Below are 23,900 nucleotides of genomic sequence, written 5' to 3'. Positions count from 1 at the left end.
TTCAGGAAGGTTCTCATTTTTCATTTTTAAAAGTTTGAATTCCCTGTTCATACGGAGCAGAGCTATTCTTAACAATATTACATATTTAAAAAGAATAAAGTTGTATCCTTGAGATACAGATCTCTATCGCTTGGTAATCATCAGCTCTAGCATCTTATTTCATTTAAAAGCAGTGCTCAGAGAGGCAGTAAGAAGATGAGGATAACTGAAAAAACATTACTTAAAGATACAAAGCAACCAAGTTTAAGACTGGAAAGTGATGCTATCACTTATGTATCCTGGCTCTGCTACAAATTAAACTAGAGAGAATCTACAGAAATAAATGTGCCTGGACTTTGGTTTAATAAAGCTAAGTTACAGCACTGTTGTGAGTCCCAAAATGAGATAATGTAATCCAAAAATAATTTTATAAAATTCAAAATGTTTTATAAATATTAGTGACTATCATATGTTAATTGAGTCCTTAGGTTTATCACGGAATTTTTACATAGGCAGGTGCGGGGGCTCATGCCTGTAATCCCAGCACTTTGCTAGGCCGAGGTAGCCAGGTTGCTTGAGTTCAGGAGTTCAAGACTAGCCTGGGCAACACGGCGAAACTCAGTCTTTACAAAAATAAAAATAAAAATTAGCTGGGCATGGTGGTGCATACCTGTAGTCCCAGTTACTTGGGAAGCTGAGGTGGGAAGATCGCTTGAGCCCAGGAGGTAGAGGCTTCAGTGAGCTGTGGTCGCACCACTGCACTCCATCCTGGGCGACAGTGAGACCCTTGCCTTAATAATAATAATAATAATAATAATAATAATAATAATAAAGAAGAGCATGAGTTATACCCAGTAGGGAGCTGGAACTAACCTATTAACATCAAGCATTTACCTTAAACATAGACTAAATCCAATTAAGAAGTAGTAGTCATACAGGCACCTCCAGGGCTGGTAGGTACTTGCAGGGTAGGAAAAAGTTACTCTGAGTGAATCTGCTAATTCACTGACTCTTTGCCATAGCTTTTGCAGAGTATGCCCAAGAGATGAGTCAGAACCAGAAGATGTCTGGCTTTCTGCTCAGTTTTTTCCCAAGGGAGAAAGTAGTTTCTGCTTCCCCTACTTAGCTCTTTTCCTCGCTGTCTCCATCATGTGACAAATGTTTGCTCATGTCTCAAGAGTGGCCATTTTAGATCTGCCTGGAAGGATGTGTGGAGGCTCCCCACTCCACAAAGGACAAGAGGTTTATACGAATTCTAGTTCAAGAAAATCTGACACTTCCTCAAACTATACACACAGAGAACACAATTGTAGGTATCAAAGAGTTCCTATCATTTTTCATTTCAAAATACTATAAAGCAGAATAAGTACTTCAGAGGTGAATAAAGACTACAAATAGGAGTTCCTTAGTTCACAATATTACTGGGTAGACCACCACTGTGTGTCTCATCACTCAGATGATGACAACTTCAGAATATGTTTAGAAATTCTAAACACATAAATGCAGGAAGTAGAAATTACAGGCAAGCTGCAAAAAAAAAAAAAAAAGTACCTAAATAAAATTGGATTTCAGAATAAATATAAGCAGATTATTAAGGGAAATACTTTTTCTTCAGCTGGAAATAAAGGCCCTCATGTAAATAAGGCAGACTACTAGTAAGGAGGAAGACAGAAAAAGAGAATATCATAAATTGGAATAATACAGAGAAAATTAAGAATTAAAACCAAACTTGCAAATGTCAAGGAACCTTCGAAGTGATTTTAATTATAGACTCTGGATTTTATTTGGCCAGTATTTGATGAACTTTTGAAGATAAAGACAGGATTTACAGAAACATTTTTGTCAATTTAAACAAGAGGGGAAAGGTAGTACTTTTACAGCAAAACTGTAAGATGAAATCAGGGATACAAACTGTCAGAAAGTTGAAAAACTAAAAAAAGAACATAACTGGATCATAAAGAAATAAGATTACGAAAATCTTTAAAATAAACACAAAATGAGCAGAAACCAAGAACCTGTTTTCAAATTGATTTGCCACAAAAAATCTTGATTGACATTTCCATTGGAGGAACTAAAACAAACCAAAGATATATAAGTAATGCTACTTTTACAGATGCCTGGGTGTGAAGACAGTAAAACAGGCAAAGATAGCAGAATAGATAAAATTCTCACTGATAATAATGTCTGCAGTGGCGGAGGCATCCCAAAGAAATCATGAGAATAAAGATTCAACTAACTACTCATTGAAGCCCTGAGCATCCTAGCCTAGAAAAACAAGGAATTTCCCTGGTGCCAAATACAAATTAGCAAAAAAAAATACAGTGAATTAAATCAATAGTTGGTTGGACAAAACATATGTTTCTTTAGCCTAAGTTCACTATTAAAGCTTTTATAACTTAATATAATATGAATTTTAGTCACACTCTGGAGATCAACACTAAAGACACAAATGATTAAGAAATCATTTATATGAGTGGAATGTTTGATGTTTGCAATGTTAGAAATATCTTTGGGTGAATTATGGAAAAATAAATTAAGTATGCTAATTTGGACGAATGCTATGCAGTAGTCAGTTCTAAGATATTATCAATTTTAAAATAATTTATTTTAAAAGTTTCTAACACTGAAATTGTTCCTTCCCACCAAAATTAAATTGTTACAAAAGTTTAGTTTTAAAAAAGATTCCTCTCTCTTCTTTCATTATTTATAAGTCAAAGCTATTTGGGAATGTGTGTTAAACAACGACTGAACCAAAATTGGTTGTAATAAAAAAAGGAATATGAACATAAAATTCCAAACTATTTGAGAACTTCTGATCAAGATTTTTTTTGTTCCCAGATTCAAGTTCTGAATCCTTTGGTATGGTTCACAGCTGATAGCCGCCTTGGAACCTTCTTGTGAATGAGCTGAATGCTAAGGTAAAAGCTGGGTCCATAATAAAAACAGCTGTTTTCAATTGTGGGAAATACAGAAAGCAATACATTTTATCCCATGCACCAACTAAATGCACTACAAGAGAGTACGACTCAGAGCCTGTTCTGGCGATTTTTAAGCTAAAAAGTCTGTTTTGGCTGGGCGCTGTGGCTCATGTCTATAATCCCAGCACTTTGGGAGGCTGAGGCAGGCGGATCACGAGGTCAGGAGATCGAGACCATCTTGGCTAACACGGTGAAACCCCGTCTCTACTAAAAATACAAAAAATTAGCCAGGCGTGGTGGCGGGCACCTGTAGTGTCAGCTACTTGGGAGGCTGAGGCAGGAGAATGGCATGAACCTGGGAGGCGGAACTTGCAGTGAGCCAAGATAGCACCACTGTACTCCAGCCTGGGCGACAGAGTGAGACCCCGTCTCAAAAAAAAAAAAAAAAAAAAAAAAAAAAACCTCTGTGTTTTTCTCTAACTAGGCTATTTTTCATAATGCCCAAATGACATCATTCACTGAAATGGAATTCTTCTGGAAATTCCCATAACTGCACTAACCACACCACAAACAATTTTCTGCTTTCATCTCTGTAGGTTCACACTGCCTTTATAGGCATATCTTTTTTCTACCATCTTTTTAAAATTGATACATAATAGTTGTACATATTTACAGGGTACATGTGATATTTTGTTACACACATAGAATGTGAAAGAATCAGGTCAGAGTATTTTGGGTATCCATCACCTTGCGTATTTATGACTTCTATGTGTCAGGAACATTTCAAGTCCTCTCTTCTAGTTATTTTTGAAAAACACAATATTGTGCTGTCACCTATAGTCACCCCACCCTGCTACTGAACATTTGAACTTATTCCTTCTAACTGTTGCATAGGTGTGTCTTATAAACAGCACTAGAGAAATCGTTTGAAATCAGTATATTCTGATCAAAGCTTATGCTCTTCGGTTAAAGAGAAAACAGAACTCAGTATTCTTTGCTTCCATCTATATGCTTGTACAGTGAATATACTTTTTCCAAAAAAAAGGTTTAATCCTCACTTATTCTTGGAGGACAAAATATTCATCATCACCGAATGCACTAAATAATGTATATAATTTATATGTAGTAAATCATTTACAATAATGTTCCATTGTCTGCTTGTTCTATGACTTGTAAGCTATAAATGCTAAATGAAAATACTCCATTCTACTGCTCTGCCAATTTTAGAATCCAGGTTTGTAAGTTCTGTCATGTGCAGCCGGCCATGAGTCACATATGCTGAAACACAGGGATGAAATAACCGACATTCCAGGTCAGAAACTCTTGCCCATGAGACCTATTTCATGTCTACCTAACATACATACATAAATTAAATGGAATCACTATCATGACTGGGAGAAACCAGGAAACCTGGCCTTACTTAAGTGTGTAATTTTACTGTAATTTCACTTGCATCAACCTGATTTTGTAGCTGTTAGTCTATACAGTACAGAACAGCATATAAGTTAGAAAAATAAGCTAACTACCACATGCACTTAATTTATAAAAGTGATTATAGCTGTTACTCCTTTTAAGGCTTCATATGATTTAATTTTACAGTGAATATACTTGTTTACTTTAAAAATGCTCAAAGTGATAAGTCAGTTTGATTCCCCATTTTTGAAACAAGGAGAGAAAGGTTAAATGCGTTGGTCCAAGCTACACATGCCAGTGTCCCTAATCCGGTTTCATTTATTTTTCCTGAAATTTATATTAACATGATTTATCAAATATGCCTGTTTTACCCCCAACCAACACTTATGATGAATCCACTCAATACAAATAGTAAATAACCTTTCTTTTTTCATCAATTATCAGTTTGAGATATGTTTTACTTAACAATTTGTATTCTGCTGTATTAAAAAAAACTTATTCTGGAATAAATTTAGATTTACATAAAAGTTACAAAGATTGTCCTTTACCCAACATCCCCCAGTGTTAACATCTTACATAACTACAGTATATTTGTCACCACCAAGAAATTAATATTGGAATAATACTATTAACAAAATTCCAGACTTTGTTTAGATTTCGCCAATTTTTTTCCACTCATGTCCTTTTTTCACTGTCAATCTGGGATATCACATTGCATTTAATTGTCATGTCTCCTTGGTCTTCTCTGTTCTGTAAAAGCTTCTCAGACTTTGTTTTTTTAGGTCCTTGATACTTTTTAGTACTAGTCAGGTATTTGTAGAATGCCCTTCATTATTATTATTATTTTTTTTTTTTTCTGCTTAGACTTAACACATTCTATCAGAGAGTACATGGTATCACCATGCCTTATCATTGGTGAAGTTAACCTTGAACTTGGTTAAGGTGCTGTCTGCCAGGCCTCTTCACTGTAAAGTCACTGCTTTTCTCTCTTCATACCCTGTTCTTTAAAAGTCAGCAGTCCAGCCCATATTCAAGAAGAGGGAAATTAAGTTCTACCTCCCGAAAGTGGTGATCTACATATATTATTTGGAATTTTTCTGTAAGGAAGATTTGCTTCTTTTCTGCCAAGTATTTATTTAGTCAATCATTTATTTATATCAACATGGATTTATAGATATTGACTTTATTTTTTAGGTTATAATCCAATACTCTCATATTTATTTTGTTGCTCAAACTGTCCCAGCTTGGACCACTGGGAGACATTTCAGGATAATAATGTCCTGAAGGTGATCAACAATATTGTAATACCTATTATACAGTAGGTAGTTTTTGGAGCATTTTAACGATACCAAATGTAAAATGAATCTACCTTAAATTTATATATGGAAAAAATCAACTGAAGACTGAGAAGATCAATTAAAAATCATATGTAACTATACATATCATATGTAACTAAACCTTTATACTTCAAAAAGCAACCTGACATCACAGATTAAGAAAATGTAATTACATCTTCAACAGAATGCTATAGAATAACAATGTCATTGTAAGGAAAAAGCAAATAATAAACCAGTCAGAAGTGCTACAAAACACTGAGGAAAAAATAGCAAAATGTAAAGGTGTAAGAATTTTAATTGTCTGCATTTCCTAACTTCCATTCCTCAGCCTCCAGAAATCTAACATTTGCCACTATACAAATGGCTCTCAGACACAAGACAAACTGCCAAAGCCAATCATCTACTTTCAGTACTTACCTAACCAACCTCCCATAACACTTGACACTCTTTTTTTTAATTATTATTATTATTATTTTTTGAGACAGAGTTTCTCTCTTGTTGCCCAGGCTGGAGTGCAATGGCGTGATCTCGGCTCACTGCAACCTCCACCTCCCAGGTTCAAGCAATTCTCCTGCCTCAGCCTCCTGAATAGCTGGGATTATAGGTGCGTGCCACCATGCCCGGCTATTATTTGTATTTTTAGTAGAGATGGGGTTTCTTCATGTTGGTAAGGCTGGCCTTGAACTCCCGCCCTCAGGTGATCTGCCCGCCTCAGCCTCCCAAAGTTCTGGGATTACAGGCTTGAGCCACCGCGTCCAGCCACTTGACACTCTTGACTATAAATTCACTTAAGAAACCCACTGAATTCACCATAAATATTGTTATTCCTTCTCATGGCCTTAATAGTCATGCGTCTAAAATTATCTTCAGGTTTGACCTCTCTTTAGAGAAACACACTGTATTCACCATAAATATTATTCACCATAAATATTGTCATTCCTTCTCATAGCCTTAATAATAAAGTATCTATAATTATCTTCAGGTTTTACCTCTCCTTTGAGCTACAGATCCATCTGTCCTACAAAACAGGCTTGAAATCCAAATCTATTACCTATGTCCAACCTTATCCTTTTGCATACCTCATTTCACTTAATCATATCATCTCTACCTTAGCTCAGAGCCTCATAATATTTTGTGGTAGCAGTTTCCAAACTGATCTACCTGATCTGCTTTCACTAATCCATCTATCACATTGCTATCAATGTAATCTCAACAAATTATTCCCTATCTTAAAACCCTTAACTTCTCATACCTTAAAAGTAAACTCTACACTCTTGGGAGTCTCATATAAACGAGGACTTTATGATCTGCCTATCTTTCCAGTACCATCTCTTGGGTCCCATATCAAACCATTAACACTTAACTAAGCACAGTAACACATCCCCATGCCCTTGCAAAGCTGATATCTAGTGTAAGAAACACCTGTCACACCTTATTCTTCGCTGCTAATTCAAAACTCCCTCCTTCCCAAGCCCTTTTAAGTCAGTCCCTCACTTCTCTGCTCCCCAAAATGCCTTGTGAATATCTCAATATTAAGAACTGTCAGGCTGTGTACAGTGGCTCACATCCGTAATCCCAGCACTTTGGGAAGCTGAGGTGGGTGGATCACCTTAGGTCAGGAGTTCGAGACCAGCCTGGCCAACATGGTGAAACCCCATCTCTACTAAAAATACAAAAATTAGCCGGGCATGGTGGCACACGCCTGTAATCCCAGCTACTCAGGAGGCTGAGGCAGGAGAATTGCTTGAGCCTGGGAGGCGGAGGTTGCAGTAAGCCGAGACTGTGCCACTGCACTCCAGCCTGGCCGACAAAGTGAGACTGTCTCAAAAAATAAAAAATAAATAAAAACAACAACAACAACAAAAAAACTGTCAATAACTATTCATATACATGTCTAAACTATAAATCAACTTTAAGGCAGAAATTATCTTTTTTTTTTGAGACAGAGTCTCGCTCTGTTGCCTAGGCCAGAGTGCAATGGTGCGATCTCGGCTCGCTACAACCTCCGCCTCCTGGGTTCAAGTTATTCTTGCACCTCAGCCTCCCGAGTAGGTGGGACTACAGGCATGTGCCACCATGCCTGGCTAATTTTTGTATTTTTAGTAGAGGCAGAGTTTTACCATGTTGGCCAGGCTGATCTCGAACTCCTGACCTCAAGTGGCCCACCCACCTCAGCCTCCCAAAGTGCTGGAATTAACAGCATGTTCCTTCTCCTGGCACACAATAGGCACAAAATAACTGTTTGCTGAAAGAACAGCTACCATCATAAGGGAATAGTTAAGAACAAAAATCAAATACATAAAATACTCCTAAACAAAACCAGTTCTGACTTTCAAAGGGATCAAAACAAAAGATATCTGAGCCTGAATTAATATTTTTATTTAGTATTTTGCTTAACTAAAAATTTTTCCTCGACCGGTTTTTGTTGACAGCTAAACCTATTTTCACATCTACCTGAAAAATGTATACTAAGTTTCTATTAGAAAATCAAGTCACATCTCCATGTAGTTATCAAGAGTAATTGTGAAGAAGATGGAGAGATTCCAAGATAGAAGCAATTAACAAAAGAATTTAGACTTATGATAAATAAAGAATACAGCTGGTCTTTGTCCCTGGTTCCTGGCACAGAGTTTCAAAAACCCTTGTAATTACCCAAGTGATAGGAATGTCTCTGTTATGCCAGTGAGATGAAAGCCTGAGGTAACTTCAAGATGAGGGCTGGTGACCAGAAAGACCAAATCACATAATTAAAGATCTGAAACTTTGGGTCACCCCAACCTCAAGGGAGTGGAGAACTGAAGATTGAGTTAAAAAACATGGCCAATGATCTAATCAATCCAGCCTACCTAACAGAGCCCCAATAAAAACTCTGGACACTGAGGTTCAGTGGAGCTTCCAGGTTGGTGAATACAGTGATGTGCTGGGAGGGCAATGTGCCCAGATTCCACAAGGGGAAGGGCATGGAGGTCTGTGGACCCTTCTTGCACCAAACACTGCTCTATGTATCTCTTCAACTAGTTGTTCTTGATCTGCATCCTTTGTAACAAAACTGTAATCATACTATAGTGCTTTCACAAGTTCTGTGAGTCCTCTTAACAAGTTACCAAAATTGAGGGGGTTGCAGGAAGTTGCAAATTTTTAGCAGGCCAGGCAGAAGTATGGATGTCTCAGGAACACCAAAATTTGTGACTGGCATCTGCAGTCTCATGATGAACTTTGCTCTTAACTTGAGGTCTTCACTAGCTTCAGGTAATTTGTATTCAGAATTGAACTAAATTGTACAACATCCAATTGGTGATAGAGAACTAGTGTCAGAGCAGTGACTTCAGAGAGGTCTTAGTGGTTTCTGTATGTTATTTTATAAAGAAGAAAAAAAGCCAAGTGCAGTGGCTCACACCTGTAATCCCAGTACTCTGGGAGGCTGAGACAGGTGGTTCTCTTGAGGTCAGGAGTTTGAGACTAGCCTGGCCAATATAGTGAAACCCCGACTCTACAAAAAATTCAAAAATTAGCCAAGTGTGGTGGTGCACTTCTGCAATCCCAGCTACTTGGAGGCTGAGGCAGGAGAATAGCTTGAACCCAGAAGGCGGGTTTTGCAGTGAGCCTAGATTACGCCACTGAACTCTAGCCTGGATGACAGAGAGAGACTCCATCTCAAATAATTAAATAAAGAAGGAAATTTTTAAAAAGACAAATTCGTACTTAACACAGATACTTTTGCGTAAACTTCCCTGCTATCTTTCTCATTCCCCAAGGACCCTGAAACCAGGTTCACATCCACCATTTTCACCCCAACTCCTGTAACTGTCCTCTTGGGTAATTTCAATGTCCACGTAGATGATACGTTCAACTTCTTAACCTGTCATCTCGTATCACCTTCACCTCGATTTACTCATCCTTTATAATCTCCTTCTCATGACTCTGAAATTAGGGATCTCAAATCCAAAAGTTCCCTCTTTAAATAGCTGAAGAGGGTCAGATACAACACACAACAGAAAACAGTGAGGACTGTGGCAAACAAAAGAATACAAGCAGCAATGAAAAGGGCCCTGCCAATACTGAGCCCCACTACTATCCACGAAATGTGGACTAATTGTTGCCAGATGTTCTGATTTTTCTGAGAAGCAGAATTCCACATTTTTATGTAAAATTTCTAGATTTTTTAATATGAGCAATTTTTTAAAAAGTGTAGAGATCATCACAAAGAATCACATGTGGGCCAAAAGCTGACAGTTTTTTAAGCACTACTTTAAATACTGCAGTTCCTCAGAGCTACCCAAGGCTGTTTGTTTTTCACTCCCTATTCTCTCCCAAGGAAAATATCATTACTCTCATGATTATACATATAAAAATTCATAAAGGTATACAGTATGTTTTGTTATTGTATGTGTTTCTGTATAGTTAAATAGCTCTTGTATCATTGCTAAATACAAGAATGATACCAGAATATGGAAGTTGTATTGGTTAATACACGACTTTTAAAGCACATAAATATTTTGCAGGACAAAACTAGCAGCTAAACGAAGAGTACACTAACACAAACTAAATGAAGAAAGCCATAAGCAATGTAGTTCTGTTCAAAATGTACATCCATTCACATTCTTCCTCTTGGCTCCTACTGGCAACAGACTTTTCTGCAAGTGTTTTTATTGTGTGGCTTCTCTCAATGTTTGTACAAAAGAAACAAACAGGTACAATACACTAGAATCAGCTATGTCTGGCATTGCTACATTTATCTACCAATGACATCCTTCTATGCCTACAGTTAAGCAGCTTCAACCCTTCTTTATATCCCTACAAGCTACCTTCATCTTTTCCTGGAAGGTTAATGCCTATATTTATTGTAGTATTTCTATTTTTTTTTTTTTTTTTTTTTTTTTTTTGAGACAGAGTATCACTCTGCCAGCCCAGGCTGGAGTGAAGTGGCACGATCACAGCTTACAGTAGCAGCCTTGAACTCCCGGGCTCAAGTGATCATCTTACCACAGCCTCCTGAGTAGCCAGGACTATAGGCGCATGCCATCAGGCCCAGCTAACTTAAAAAACATTTTTCTGTAGAGATGGGAGGCTCCTATGTTGCCCAGGCTGGTCTTGAACTCCTGGGCTCAAGTGATACTTCAACCTCACCTCTCAAAGTGTTGAGATTACAGGCATTAGCCACCATTCCCGGCCTCTTTATTTATTAAAACATTTAGTCTTAACAATATATATATATTTTTTTGAGACAGAGTCTCACACTGTCATCCAGGCTGGAGTGCAGTGGCACAATTTCGGCTCACTGCAACCTCTACCTTCCAGGTTCAAGGGATTCTCCTGCCTCAGCCTCCCGAGTAGCTGAGACTACAGGCGCATACCAACACTGCTGGCTAATTTTTTTATTTTCGTAGAGACAGGTTTCGCCATGTTGGCCAGGCTGGTTTCGAACTCCTGACCTCAGGTGATCTGCCTGCCTCGGTCTCCCAAAGTGCTGGGATTACAGGCATGAGCCATCGTGCCTGGTCTAGTATGTCTTTTTAACTGCTATTTTTGAAAATTATTATTTTTCTTGGTGCTCTGCTTATAAAGTTGCACAGATTTTTGAGAGTCTGTTCCTAACTTTTATTTCACCCAGAAGCCCTTTTTAGTGAATGATATTGCCAAACACAATTTTTCAAATACTCAGAGGAAATGCTCTTATCTCCAGGCCAAGCTTCTCTACTAAGCCTGAGAACTAGATATCCAACAACCTTCTCAAACCCTCCACTTCAATGTTCAGACACTTCAAACTATATGTATTAAAAAGTGGCTCAGAATGGTGACTCAGGCCTATAATCCCAGCACTTTGGGAGGGCAAGGTAGGAGGGTCCCTTTGAGCCCAGGAGTTTGAGATCAGCCTGGGCGACATGGAGAAACCTCCATCTCTACAAAAATACAAAGAAATTAGTCTGGCATTGGTGGCTTGTACCTGTAGTCCCAGCTATTCAGGAGGCTGAGGCTGGAAAATGGCTTGAGCCCAGGAAACAGAGGTTGCAGTGAGCCGAGATCGTGCCACTGCACTCCAGCCTGGGCAACAGAGTGAGAGCCTGTCTTGAAAAGAAAAGAAAAAAAAAAAACTTGTGTTCTCCTCTAAATCTGCTCCTCCTATAGTCTTCTCTCTCTTAGTGCATGTTATCTCCAATCTCCCATATGTTCAGACATAAGCCTGCCACTAACCTAATCTAAGCACCATCATGTTATCTAGACTACTGCAATTGCCTATTAACCAGTTTCCTTCAAATTACTTTTATCCTCTCCATCCAGTGTTCATGCAGGAGGCAAAATCATCATTTAAAAATGCAAACCTAAAATCAATACTCTTTTGTCTTTTGTTCTTAATATAAAATCCAAAATCCTTAACACATTGTTTGGCCTCTTCTTTTGCCACATTTCTCACTACTCTCTCTGTATTTCCTCTCTCACCACGATGAAGCTTTTTTCAGTTTATCCAATATCTAAACTCCTTCCCAACTGAGAATCTTAAAACATGTTCTTCACTGTGGCTTTTTTTTTTTTTTTTTTTTTTTTGAGATACAGTCTCACTCTGTTGCACTGGCATGATCTGGGCTCACTGCAACCTCCGCCTCCTGGGTTCAAGGATTCTCCTGCCTCAGCCTCCCAAGTAGCTGGGACTATAGGCACGTGCCACCACGCCCGGCTGATTTTTGTATTTTTAGTAGAGATGGGGTTTCACCGTGTTGGCCAGCTGGCCTCGAACTCCTGACCTCAAGTGACCTGGCCACCTCAGCCTCCCAAAGTTCTGAGATTACAGGCGTGAGCCACCGTGCCTGGACTTCACTGTGGCTTCACATCCTTTAAGTCTCAACTTTTTATCCTCACCCATAACTAGTAACTATCTAATTAGATCCCCCTCTGCCAGCCCTTTAATCTGTATCATAACACTATGGTATTAACTTTATAGCATTTTTCTCAATTAAGCCATTATTTATTTGCTTATCACTCTACGGTTTGTCTTCCTTCACTAAGCTGAAAATTATGAGGTCACATATCAGGCGTTTACTATTTTATATGCCAGTGACTAGAACAGTCCTGTATGTTTTAGGAATTCAATAAATGAACCAGTAAATGAATGAATAATGAATGAGTCTGTTTACCCAGTTAAATGCTGCACATCTGCCAGGTCTCAGTTTAGGATCACTTTCTCAGGAAAGACTTCTCTGGGTTAGGCTCCCCACTTCATGCTGTACTCTCTCCCTTTTACAGTCCTTATCACAATTTTAACAACACGTAATGTGATTTTTTGTTTATTATCTACCTCCTCTACTATAATCTCCATGACTCAATGAACCTGTGTGCCTCATTCTCTATTATATAACAAGGGCCCACAAAGTAGAATGCCTGGTAAATACCTGATATTCAATAACTATTATTGATTAAATAAACTATTTGTTGAATGGACCTAGGCATAAAACTTTTTCTCCCTTTACATTGTTAAAAGCTGGCCAGGTGCAGTGGCTCAAGCCTGTAATCCCAGCACTTTGGGAGGCCGAGGTAGGCGGATCACAAGGTCAGGAGTTTGAGACCATCCTGGCTAACACGGTGAAACCCTGTCTCTACTAGAAATACAAAAAATTAACCGGGTATGGTGGCATGCACGTGTAGTCCCAGCTACTCAGGAGGCTGAGGCAGGTGAATCGCTTGAACCTGGGAGGCGGAGGTTGCAGTGTGCCGAGATTGCACCACTGCACTCCAGCCTGGGCAACAGAGCAAGACTCCATCTCAAAATAAAAAAATAATTAATAAATAAACACTGTTAAAAGCTAAGGAACACTCAGATACCCCACCAAGTTTTAATTCTTCAAAAGTTCATGAATAATGAAAATCAGGAACAAAAACTCTTTGTATTTGAGGGGTTTATCTTTTCCCTAATGCACAAGATTTTTTTTGTTTTTTGTTTTTTTTAAGATGGAGTCTCGCTCTGTTGCCCAGGCTGAAGTGCAGTGGTGCTATCTCGGCTTACTGCAAGCTCCGCCTCTGGGGTTCACACCATTCTCCCGCCTCAGCCTCCTGAGTAGCTGGGACTACAGGCGCTCGCCACCATGCCTGGCTAATGTTTTTGTATTTTAAGTAGAGATCGGGTTTCATCGTGTTAACCAGGATGGTCTCGATCTCCTGACCTCATGATCCGCCCGCCTCGGCCTCCCAAAGCACTGGGATTACAGGTGTGAGCCACCGAGCCTGGCCTAATGCACAAGTTTTTAATCTTTTAGGGGAATAATAATAATAACTAACATTTGCATGCTTACTATGTGATTACTTTTCATAATACCCCTACAAATCCCATTATATAGGAGGTTTAGAGAATATACTGAGGTTTAGAGAATTTACTTGGAAAATCTGATGAAATTTTTCTAGATTATCACTGAAAAAGATACACAAACACATATACCCGTAATTTTACTTACAACATCAGAGGGTTTATGGACTTCCTAGAGTTATTTTACAAACTCTTAGGCTTAAGATCTCTCACAAAGAACTTCTTTTATTCGAGTGGCAAATGCTTACTCTTTGTTTTCTATCTTCTCAATTCTTAAAAGGTGTACAATTAAGAGAGAAAAAGATGTACAATTCTTTCTAAATGTACAAATGCATTTTCCAGATTTCTTTTTTTTCTATCTAATTGAAGCAGCTTTTATGAAGACATCAAAAGGTACTCTGCAAAATGAAGTCTGAATGAATATTCAGTTAAATTTTACAATGCTGAAAATGTCCACTGTTTGAATTTTTATTATGAGACATACAGTACTAATAACATATTCTTCCTGTAACAAAGATGCATTCACAACTACTGGATTAATATACATTAAAAATCCTTCCAGCATTACCTTTTACCTCTTGGGGTGGTGGGGGCAGGGAGTGGTGGGAAATCCTGCATACTACTAACAGATCTATGAGCCATTTGTCTTTATAAAAATTGTGTAATAGCCTGTCTACATAAAAAAGATGAATGATTTTTCCTGGTTTCCAAAAGTTATGTATATTTCTTTCTTTTTTTCTTTTTGACAATAATAGCTCTTCTCAAAACAAAAAAATAATACAGACATTCCTTACTTCTTCAATCTAAGGAAAAGGAGTACTGAGATTTCAAAATACACTTATAAAAAAAAGATATATATATTAAAAGTTCATCTACATTTATCAGGCACCTGTGGAAAATAACCTATTTCTTTAACAAACAACAGGTAACAAAATAACCCTCTTACCTGCCAAAGTCTGTACTGCCCTTTCATTAGAAGGCAGTGACTCCTTTCTGTGAAGCCGATTTAGTGAAGTGTCCTGTGCAGAAAAGAGTCCAGGGCTGTCAGTTAATTTCTTCCGGCCACTGGAGTTAGGGTTTGAAACTCTGCAGCTGCCTATTGCACTTGTGAAAAGGTTTGTATGTTCATCACTGCTGGCTGGCTCAGAGTTGGGAGTGAATCCTCCAAGGGATAAGCTTGGAGAACTTTCTGAACAGTCAATCTGTAAAGGTGTCTGCAATCCCAAGGCCAATGGATTAGATTCTGAAGGCTCTCGGTGGACCCACTGTTCCTCTCTGTTTATTAAGCTTTTTGAAGGAGAGAGATGAGGGCAGGACATGTGACAACGGTGCTTTTCCTTATGTTTATATCGCTCTCCAACAGCATCCTTTCCAAATCTATAGCGCTTCAAAGATTCCAGGACAGATCGGGAAGAGCCAGTGTCCATAGAAACCTGGGGTTGTTCAGAAGAACGGTGTTCTCTGTGTTTGTGACGGTGCCTGTGTTTGTGCTCAACCATCCAACCATAGGCCATCTCAGGAGGAACACTGGGGTAGGTACTCATGGAAAGGAGGGGAGTCCTGCTGGTTGTAAGAAAGGCCTCCTGTCGTAGTAGCTTATGCTTTTTCTTATGGTATTTGGCAGGATTGAGAAGTAAATGACCAGCGTGCATATAGGAAGGAGGTGGAAGTGGCGTGGTGAAAGAAGGAGATGGAGGAGGTGGATAAAGAGTGGGAGGATACCTTCCATAGTAACCTAGTCCTATGGGAGCAGCTGTAAGGGGTGAAGGAGAGTAAGGCATACCATAAGATGGATAGAATCCAGTACTAGAAAGAGGAAAACTAAGGCTGTGCATAAAAGGCATTTCAGCCATTGCCTCCCTCATCTTAGGGGGTCTCCCTCTTTTCTTTTTTAAGTCAGGTTTTCGAATGTAGTGCAAAGGGTCTAAGGGGAAAGAAGGATGTGTATAGAAACTATTAAAGTTGATTCGAAAGATAGTTGGCAGAAGATCTCGGGGGATAAAATGATGACTTCGATGGGTGATCCGAATTTCACTTAGGCGACTTATTAGTTCCTCCAGCTCTGCAATAAAGTCCGGATCCTGCCTATTTCGAAGCTGGGGATATTTCTTTTTCCGTTTTCGTTTCTGCCTTTTCATCTTGTCATAGCTGAGGTAATCATGATTCCTGCGCTTACATTTGTGTTTATGTTTTTCTTTAAGACTGCTTAGCACTGTAGAGGTTTCAGGGGGAATCAGAGAAACATGCTCAAAAGAATGCCTCCTCTTTTTTTGCCCACAAAATTTCTCTGCCCTGTCTGATGTGCTGTTATTATCTGTTCCAATTCCACTATCACTGGGAATGGTCTCATCACTATGAGACTCACTGATTGGGGAAGGAGTAGCTTCTTTTAGAGATGTGAGTTCACTCAAGTGTGAAGGAGAATTTGGCAACAAAGTAGGAGGAGATAACCGCCTCCTCCCCTTTGAGGCCTTCTTCATCGCAAGAGTCTGAATCATACTGCCCTGTCTGGAGTGTAAATGCAAATATGGCACTGAACTGGGTTCAACAAAACCTGCATCACTACTTACAGGGCTCTGACCTCCACTAGTCCCAGAAGACTGAGAGCAAATAGGTGATGGAAGAATCTCAGAACTACTAGCAGATGAAGGCAGTAATGGGGGAAGAATCTGTCCTAATGCTGACCCAGCTGCCTGCTGAGCTGTTTGCTCAAGAACGGCAAGGCTAGTAGGACTACCAGAAAGAATACCATTTAAGACAGTTTTTGGTTTGCGACCTCTTCTCTTTCCTATATAAATGGTTCCTTTCTTGCTGACATTTATCTGTTGGCCCAATTTAGAGCCAAATGTGGCAGCAAGACTTGATACCGTATTATGGAGTTTGGATTGCACTTTCCCTTTATTACTTGATTCTACAGAACTTGAAAGAATCTGATTCAACAGTTTCTTTCTCTTTAAAGTCTTCATTTTATTTATTTTGCGGATAATTGTTTTCATTAATTGTCCATTGTTTCTCCTGGTAATTTTTTTATCTGGTTCCATCTCAAGGTCACTCATACTACAGACACTTGGCCTATGACTGTCATCTAGGTCATCTGGATCCTGAAGTTGATCCTCGCTCTCAAAGAAATCACTGCTACTTCTATGGTTGTCACTTTCAGATTCTAGCTTGCTTGGACTTTCAGTGGCAACAAATGGAGCCACTGACAGTACCGGTGGCTTCATCTTGACTGGTGACCTCATTTGCCTCTTAGGCCTGCCTCTCTTTTTTGGAAAAGGAGACACAGACAGACCTTGTTTGAAGGAAGGGATTTCAATTTCTGGCTGTAAAATTGGGGGTTCTTGTTCTTCCTTAGACTGTAAAGAAAAAACTTTAGAAGCAGGGATTTTTAAAGTCCTTTTAGGTGGCCCTTCCAGTTGAGGCATCTCCTTAGATTTAGGCCTTCCTCTTTTGGGCTTATAAATATCAGACAAAAGGTCACTAGACACACACATACTGGAGGATAGTTTGTGAGTAGTAAAAGACTTATGAGATGGTTTTTCACTATCAGCTAAGAGAGCAAGAGATGGAGCTGTGGATTTGCTCAACTTTGGCAATCGGCGTTTAAGGAAGTCATGATCTACAAATGAAGGGGGTCCAATGTTTTTCATAAACTTGGCTGGCTCAGAATTACTATTTGATAGTGAGCTACATGAAACGTTTTTAAAAAGCTCTGATCTTTCTAATTCTAGCCCTTTTGGAGACCGGCATGTGCTTCTTGCCACCACTTTAGTCCACCGAGGTTTTCTTCCTTTTCTTTTTTTTAATGGTTTGGACTGCAAACTAGTACTTAGGCTTTCAGCAACTTGGCAGTGTTTGTCTGATGCAGATACCGCACCCAGTTTTAAAAAAGGCTTATTACTAAATAAACTAGTGAAGTTAACAACTGAAGGAGTAATAGTATGAATACTGGATTCAGAAGTCAAACTTGGCTTTTTTCCAAGGGAAGAACTTATTCTTGGAATATCTATATGGGTAGTTTTTGAATCATTTATCTCTTTATCAATCCCTTTACATTCAATACTTATGCTATGACCCGCTGACCTATGACCAACGTTCAAGTGGGTACTTTCAGAAGTAAACTGGTTCTTTCCAACAGATTCAGAAATTTCTTCGATCAGTTCTGTAGTAGAACTTAAAAGTAATGGATTAGGAACCAACTGTGAAGAAGTTTCAGGGGGACTTCTGGTTAAAGGATTAACAGATACAGTAGGTGATGGGGAAGGGAGATTGCTTTCTCCTACTGCACTGAAAGGGGATTTAGCCGTAGATACATCAGAAGCACCTCCCATTTGAAAGTCTGGAGAAGTGCAATATACAGGAGGCTGCTTTTCATGCTTTGAGGTTTCATAAGATCCCTTTTCACTGGATGAGAAACCGTCTTGCTGAATGCATGTTCCTTCATTAAACATTTCTTTCTCCAAATTAATGATTTCTTTTCGTACTGAGAACTTTTCCAATATGCTTTCTTTATTCTGCCGTACAACATTCTTTTCAAAAGTTTTGCTGGTGGCACTATCTTTCAGGGATTCAGAAAGTTCCTGACTTTCCTGATTATTGACGTTTGTACTACAAGAAGCCTTAAGTGGTTCCTGAGTGGGGAGCAGTGCTTCGGCTTTAAGGTTTATGGCATCTTTACTGATCAGACCTGCCAAAGGACAACTCACTAGTTTCTTTCCAATGTCCTTATTAACCAATCCCATTGCTGAACTTGCTACAATTTTCTTTGCACAGTCCTTGGCCACTAGGCCAACAGTAGAACCCAATTTCTTTCCCAAATCTTTATTAACCAGTCCAACCACAGTGCCAAGTCCTAACTTCTTGCCAGACTCTTTATTCACTAAACCTGGAACAATACCAATTCCTAGCTTCTTTCCTGAATCTTTGCTTAGCAGTCCTACTGTAGTGATAGTTCCTGGCTTTTTGCCTAAGTTTTTATTAATGAATACAGCTGTAGTGCCAGTTCCCAGTTTTTTCACAGAGTCCTTATTGACCAATCCTACTGCTGCATTAAACACTGGCTTTTTCCCAGGATCTTTAGTTACCAATCCAACTGCTGTGCTGATGGTTGGCTTTTTTATTAAGTCCTTATGTATTATTCCAGCTACAGAGCCAACACCTGCTTTCCTGATCAAATCCTTGCTAACCAATCCTGCTGTAGTGCCAGTTCCTAACTTCTTCGGTTTTGTCTTGGAAGACTTGGAAGGAGGACAGGTAGCAATCAGCTGTGCCAACTTTTCTGTTACACTAGTTCCTCCATTAAGTAATGCTCTGTCCTTTAAATCAGGATCCCGGCTACCAAGAAGAGTAGATGGTGTTGCGTTAATATAATCTGCCATTTCTGAGTGTACTGGAGATAGCTTCTTAGACAAAGGATTGTTTTCTCCCTGTGAATGAAGATGGATGACTTCTTCAGACTGGCATTCAATGGCTGCAACCTCATCTGCTTTCTTGTACAACTTTGAAGGGTCCTAAAATTTGAACAAGAAAAAAGTTAAAGAGGGAGTAAACCTTATACCACTTTAGCTTAGCTTAACAATCCAACAAACTAATGGATCACATATCAGATATACAATAGGCAACAGAGGTTTTTTAAAAACCTAATATTATACTAATGTCACAGTATGTTAGATCATCTGCTGCTATACTAGAGGCTATCACGGTATATTATCTTTGTTGACTTTCAACACAATAAAACTATATATTAGTGGGTCTTTAGAAATATCCCTGATATTTTTGACATTTTTTAAATGGCAAATCAATAGTCTACTTTCATCTTACTTTTGACTGGGTAAATATAAATGAAGCATATCAAGGTACCATTTTTGAAAAGAAAGTTATTTTTAGCTACAGTATCCTATGGTCTTCATCTAAAATAATAGTTTACTGCCTACCTCCTTCACTGACTTAAATGGTTCTAAACCTGTAGAAGACAATCCCTAACCTACTTCTACTCTTTTATAACTCATTCTCAATTACGGTCTTGAGTGAGCAGTGGAGCTCTCTCTTAATGTGGAATAGGAAAGACAATTTAAAAATTCATATTTTATTCAGAATGTGTTTTTATATAAAATCTTAGAGTGGGAAGTAACATTTAAGTCATTTACCGTAAACTGCTGTCTAATTCATGAATCCTCACTATATACTCTAGAAGTGAATTCACTACTTCACACAATAGTCTGTTTTACTTTTGGATAACCACTAAAGAGTTCTTCCTAACTATAAAATACTCATGAAAGAACTGAACAAATGTAAAGTTATACTGTGTTTGTAGATAGGAAGACATAAAGACGACAATTTTCCCTAAGCAAATTTATAAATTTAATGCAATCTCAATAAAAATACCAACAGATTTCTTTGGCATTTAGAAAAATTGATTATAATAGTCAATGGGGAAAACAGATATGCAAGAATAGCTAGAAAAACCTAAAATGTAGAAAAGCCAGGTAATAACCATACCAAATATCATTTTTCAAAGCCCCAATCATTGAAACAGTACAGAAGTGACAAACGAAAAGACAAACAAACCAATGAAACAGGATAGAAAACATAAAACCAAATTCAAGCATGTATGAAAATGTACTGCATGGAAAATGCTACAATCTAGTTATAAACTAGAAAAATTCCATATGCATTTAACTACATCCTTTGACCCAGAAATCCTACTTTGAGGGTCTACCCAAGATATACTCTTAAAAATATAATGTCTGCACAAGGGTCCAAAATGCACCACTATTTTAATATTTAAAAAAAAACCCTAAAAAAATCCAAACAATTATCTACAGGAAACTGGCTGAATAAGGTACATCTGTACAATGGAATACTGAGAAATTGTCAACAAAAACAAAAGTAGGAGGAGTAGGAAGAGATATCACTATAGTGCTATGGAGTGATTTCCAGGATATATTATTAAATGAAAAAAAGCAAGGTGGAGAACAATGGTTATAATATCCTATGCTATGCCTTATACATATAATATACCTTCTGTATAAGAAAATGGGGACAAAGAATATAAATATATATATGCCTATCGATTATATTTAAAAATGGAATGAACCAAAGATTAGCGAAAATGGTGACTTATGGGAAAGTAAACAGGGCTAGAAGCTAGACCTCTATGCATCTAACTTTATGGTTTTTAGTTTGGAAGTGTTTTACATAGTTATGAAACAAAGTTATATATAATAAAGGAAAGCATCCCAAACCTCCAAATATTAAAAGCAACAGGCTGGGCATGGTGGCTCACACCTGTAATCCCAGCACTTTGGGAGGCTGAGGTGGGCAGATCGCCTGAGGTCAGGAGTTCGAGACCAGCCTGGCTAACATGGTGAAACCCCACCTCTACTAAAAATACAAAAATTAGCTGGGGATGGTGGCACATGCCTGTTATCTCAGCTACTCGGGAGGCTGAGGCAGAAGAACCGCTTGAACCTGGGAGGCAGAGGTTGCAGTGAGCCGAGATTGCGCCACTGCACTCTAGCCTGGGCGAAAGAGCAAGACTCTGTCTCAAAAACAAACAAACAAAAAAGAAATTCATCTATTCAATATATAGAAAATTAGTTATATAAGTATATGAAAAATAATTATTTTGAATTACTATAAAACACAATATTGAGAATCTACATCCTAAATCTCAAAACATTACCCAAAAAACAAACAAGCAAGCCAGCCAGGCGCAGTGGCTCACGCCTGTAATCCCACCACTTTGGGAGGCCGAGGTGGGCAGATCACCTGAGGTCAGGAGTTTGAGACCAGCCTGGCCAACATGGTGAAACCCCATCTCTACTAAAACTACAAATATTAGCCGGACATGGTGGTGGGCGTCTGTAATCCCAGCTACTTGGGAGGCTAAGGTATGAGAATTGCTTGAACCTGCGAGGGGGAGGTTGCAGTGAGCGAAGATCATACCACTGCACTTTAGCCTAGGTGACAGAGTGATGCTGTGTCTCAAAAAAAAAAAAAAAAAAAACCAACCAACCAACCACCGGGTGCAGTGGCTCATGCCTGTAATCCCAGCACTTTGTGAGGCCAAGACGGGTGGATCACCTGAGGTCAGGAGTTTGAGAGCAGCCTAACATGGTGAAACCCCGTCTCTACTAAAAATACAAAAATTAGCTGGGCATGGTGGCGCATGCCTGTAGTCCCAGCTACTCAGCAGGCTGAGGCAGGAGAATCACTTCAACCTGGGACGGGGAGGTTGCAGTGAGCCAAGACAGCACCACTGTACTCCAGCCTGGGCGAAAGAGCGAGATTCCGTCTCAAAAAAAAAAAAAAAAAAAACCCAAAACCAAAAACCAAAGAACCTCTACCTCTCTATTTATTATTATTATTATTATTATTTAAAGAGATGGGGTCTTGCTCTGTCACCCAGGCTGGAGTGCAATGGCATAGTCATAGCTCACTGCAGCCTTCAACTCCTGGGCTTAAGCCATCCTCGCCCACCTCAGCCTTCTGAGTAGTTGGGCTAACAGGCACAAGCCATCTTGCCTAGCAAAAGAAAGTGGTAAATTGCCCTCAGTGAGCATATTACTGGTAATACATAGAGTATAGTAATTTTGAATTTAGACAGATAGATGACTAACAGATACATACATAAAATAAGTAACCATGTGAGTATCACTAGGAACCAAAATGCTAGAAGCAAAAAACATACAACTATAAAATCAAAGAAGTAAAAGGTTATACTTTAAGACAGAATTAAAAATATATGAAGTCTATCTACCTCTCTATCCATTAAAATGCCTACAAACATCGACATTAAAATGAATCAGCGCTCCTGCAGAAATGACTGTTTCCAAGTATTAGACAAGAAATACAAAAGATGATCCTAGTGACAGATATATAACTCTAGTACCTTCACTTCAAACTAGTCACTATGTTTTTGTATTAAATTTCCCATAATGAAATGTGTCTATTGAAAAAAAAAAGTTCTTCCTAAGAGTAAAGTGAAATATATTTTTTTGCAACTTTCACTTACTGGTCCAAGTCTCACTTTCTAAAAATCACAGAGTAAGTCTAATTCCTCTTCTTCCCAATGGCTGTCAGACATTTGAACTCAACCAAGATATTTAACTTCCTGACTCAACAGTTTCACTTCTTTCTGGTCATTTTCTGATGCAAGTGTTTTAAGTTTGTAAATATCCCTCTTTACATGTGGCACCTAAAAATGAACACAATACATCCGGTACTTGATTGACTCAGAATAAAGGGAACTATCTCTTCTTTTGGACTGGACCTTATAATTTTGCCCAAGGGCAAACTGGCTTTGACAGTCTCATATACTCAGACTTATGTTAACTTGAAAATTAAATAAACCCCACATACTTTCTTCACATTATATTAAAGGATCCCAGGGAGGTGGGGAAGGTTAATGGGTACAAAAAATAAAAAAATAAATAGAAAGAATGAATAAATAAGACCTACTGTTGATAGCACAACAGTGTGACTACAGTCAATAATCATTTAATTGTACATTTTGAAATAACTAAAAGAGTATAACTAGATGGTGTACAACACAAAGGATAAATGCTTGAGGGGATGAATACCTCATTCTCTATGATGTGATTATTACACACTGCATGCCTATATCAAAACATCTCATGTATCCCATAAATACACTATGTAGCCACAAAAATTAAAAATTAAACAAAAAACAATTCTCATTACTTTTATACTTTTAAAAACAAATATTAAGCAGTTTGTTTTAAATATTTTTAAACATATTTATGCCTGAAAATGACACTTCCAATTTTAAAACTGATCCTTAAAAATGTAAAATATGATTACACGCAATACCATGTATTACAGTTAAAAAAAAAAAAAAAAGCTCTGGCTGGGTGCAGTGGCTCACGCCTGTAATCCCAGCACTTTCAGAGGCTGATGCAAGCAGATCATCTGAAGTCAGGAGTTCGAGGCCAGCCT

General features: G+C 38.5%; 1 protein-coding gene across 5 annotated transcripts in view; it reads right to left on the bottom strand.

Annotated features, from left to right (window-relative positions):
- ASH1L (ASH1 like histone lysine methyltransferase) overlaps positions 1-23,900 on the bottom strand; it is a 234,754-nt gene that overhangs the window by 130,480 nt on the left and 80,374 nt on the right. For all 5 annotated transcript variants that reach the window (XM_030824301.1, XM_030824299.1, XM_030824300.1 and 2 more), the window contains one exon: positions 14,887-19,450. In XM_030824301.1, coding sequence (XP_030680161.1) covers positions 14,887-19,450 — 4,564 coding nt within the window. The remainder of the gene's footprint in view (positions 1-14,886; positions 19,451-23,900) is intronic.

This window comes from Nomascus leucogenys, chromosome 12 (genome assembly GCF_006542625.1).
Source record: "Nomascus leucogenys isolate Asia chromosome 12, Asia_NLE_v1, whole genome shotgun sequence".
NCBI lineage: Eukaryota > Metazoa > Chordata > Mammalia > Primates > Hylobatidae > Nomascus > Nomascus leucogenys.
This window is presented reverse-complemented; position numbering and strand designations above follow the sequence as displayed.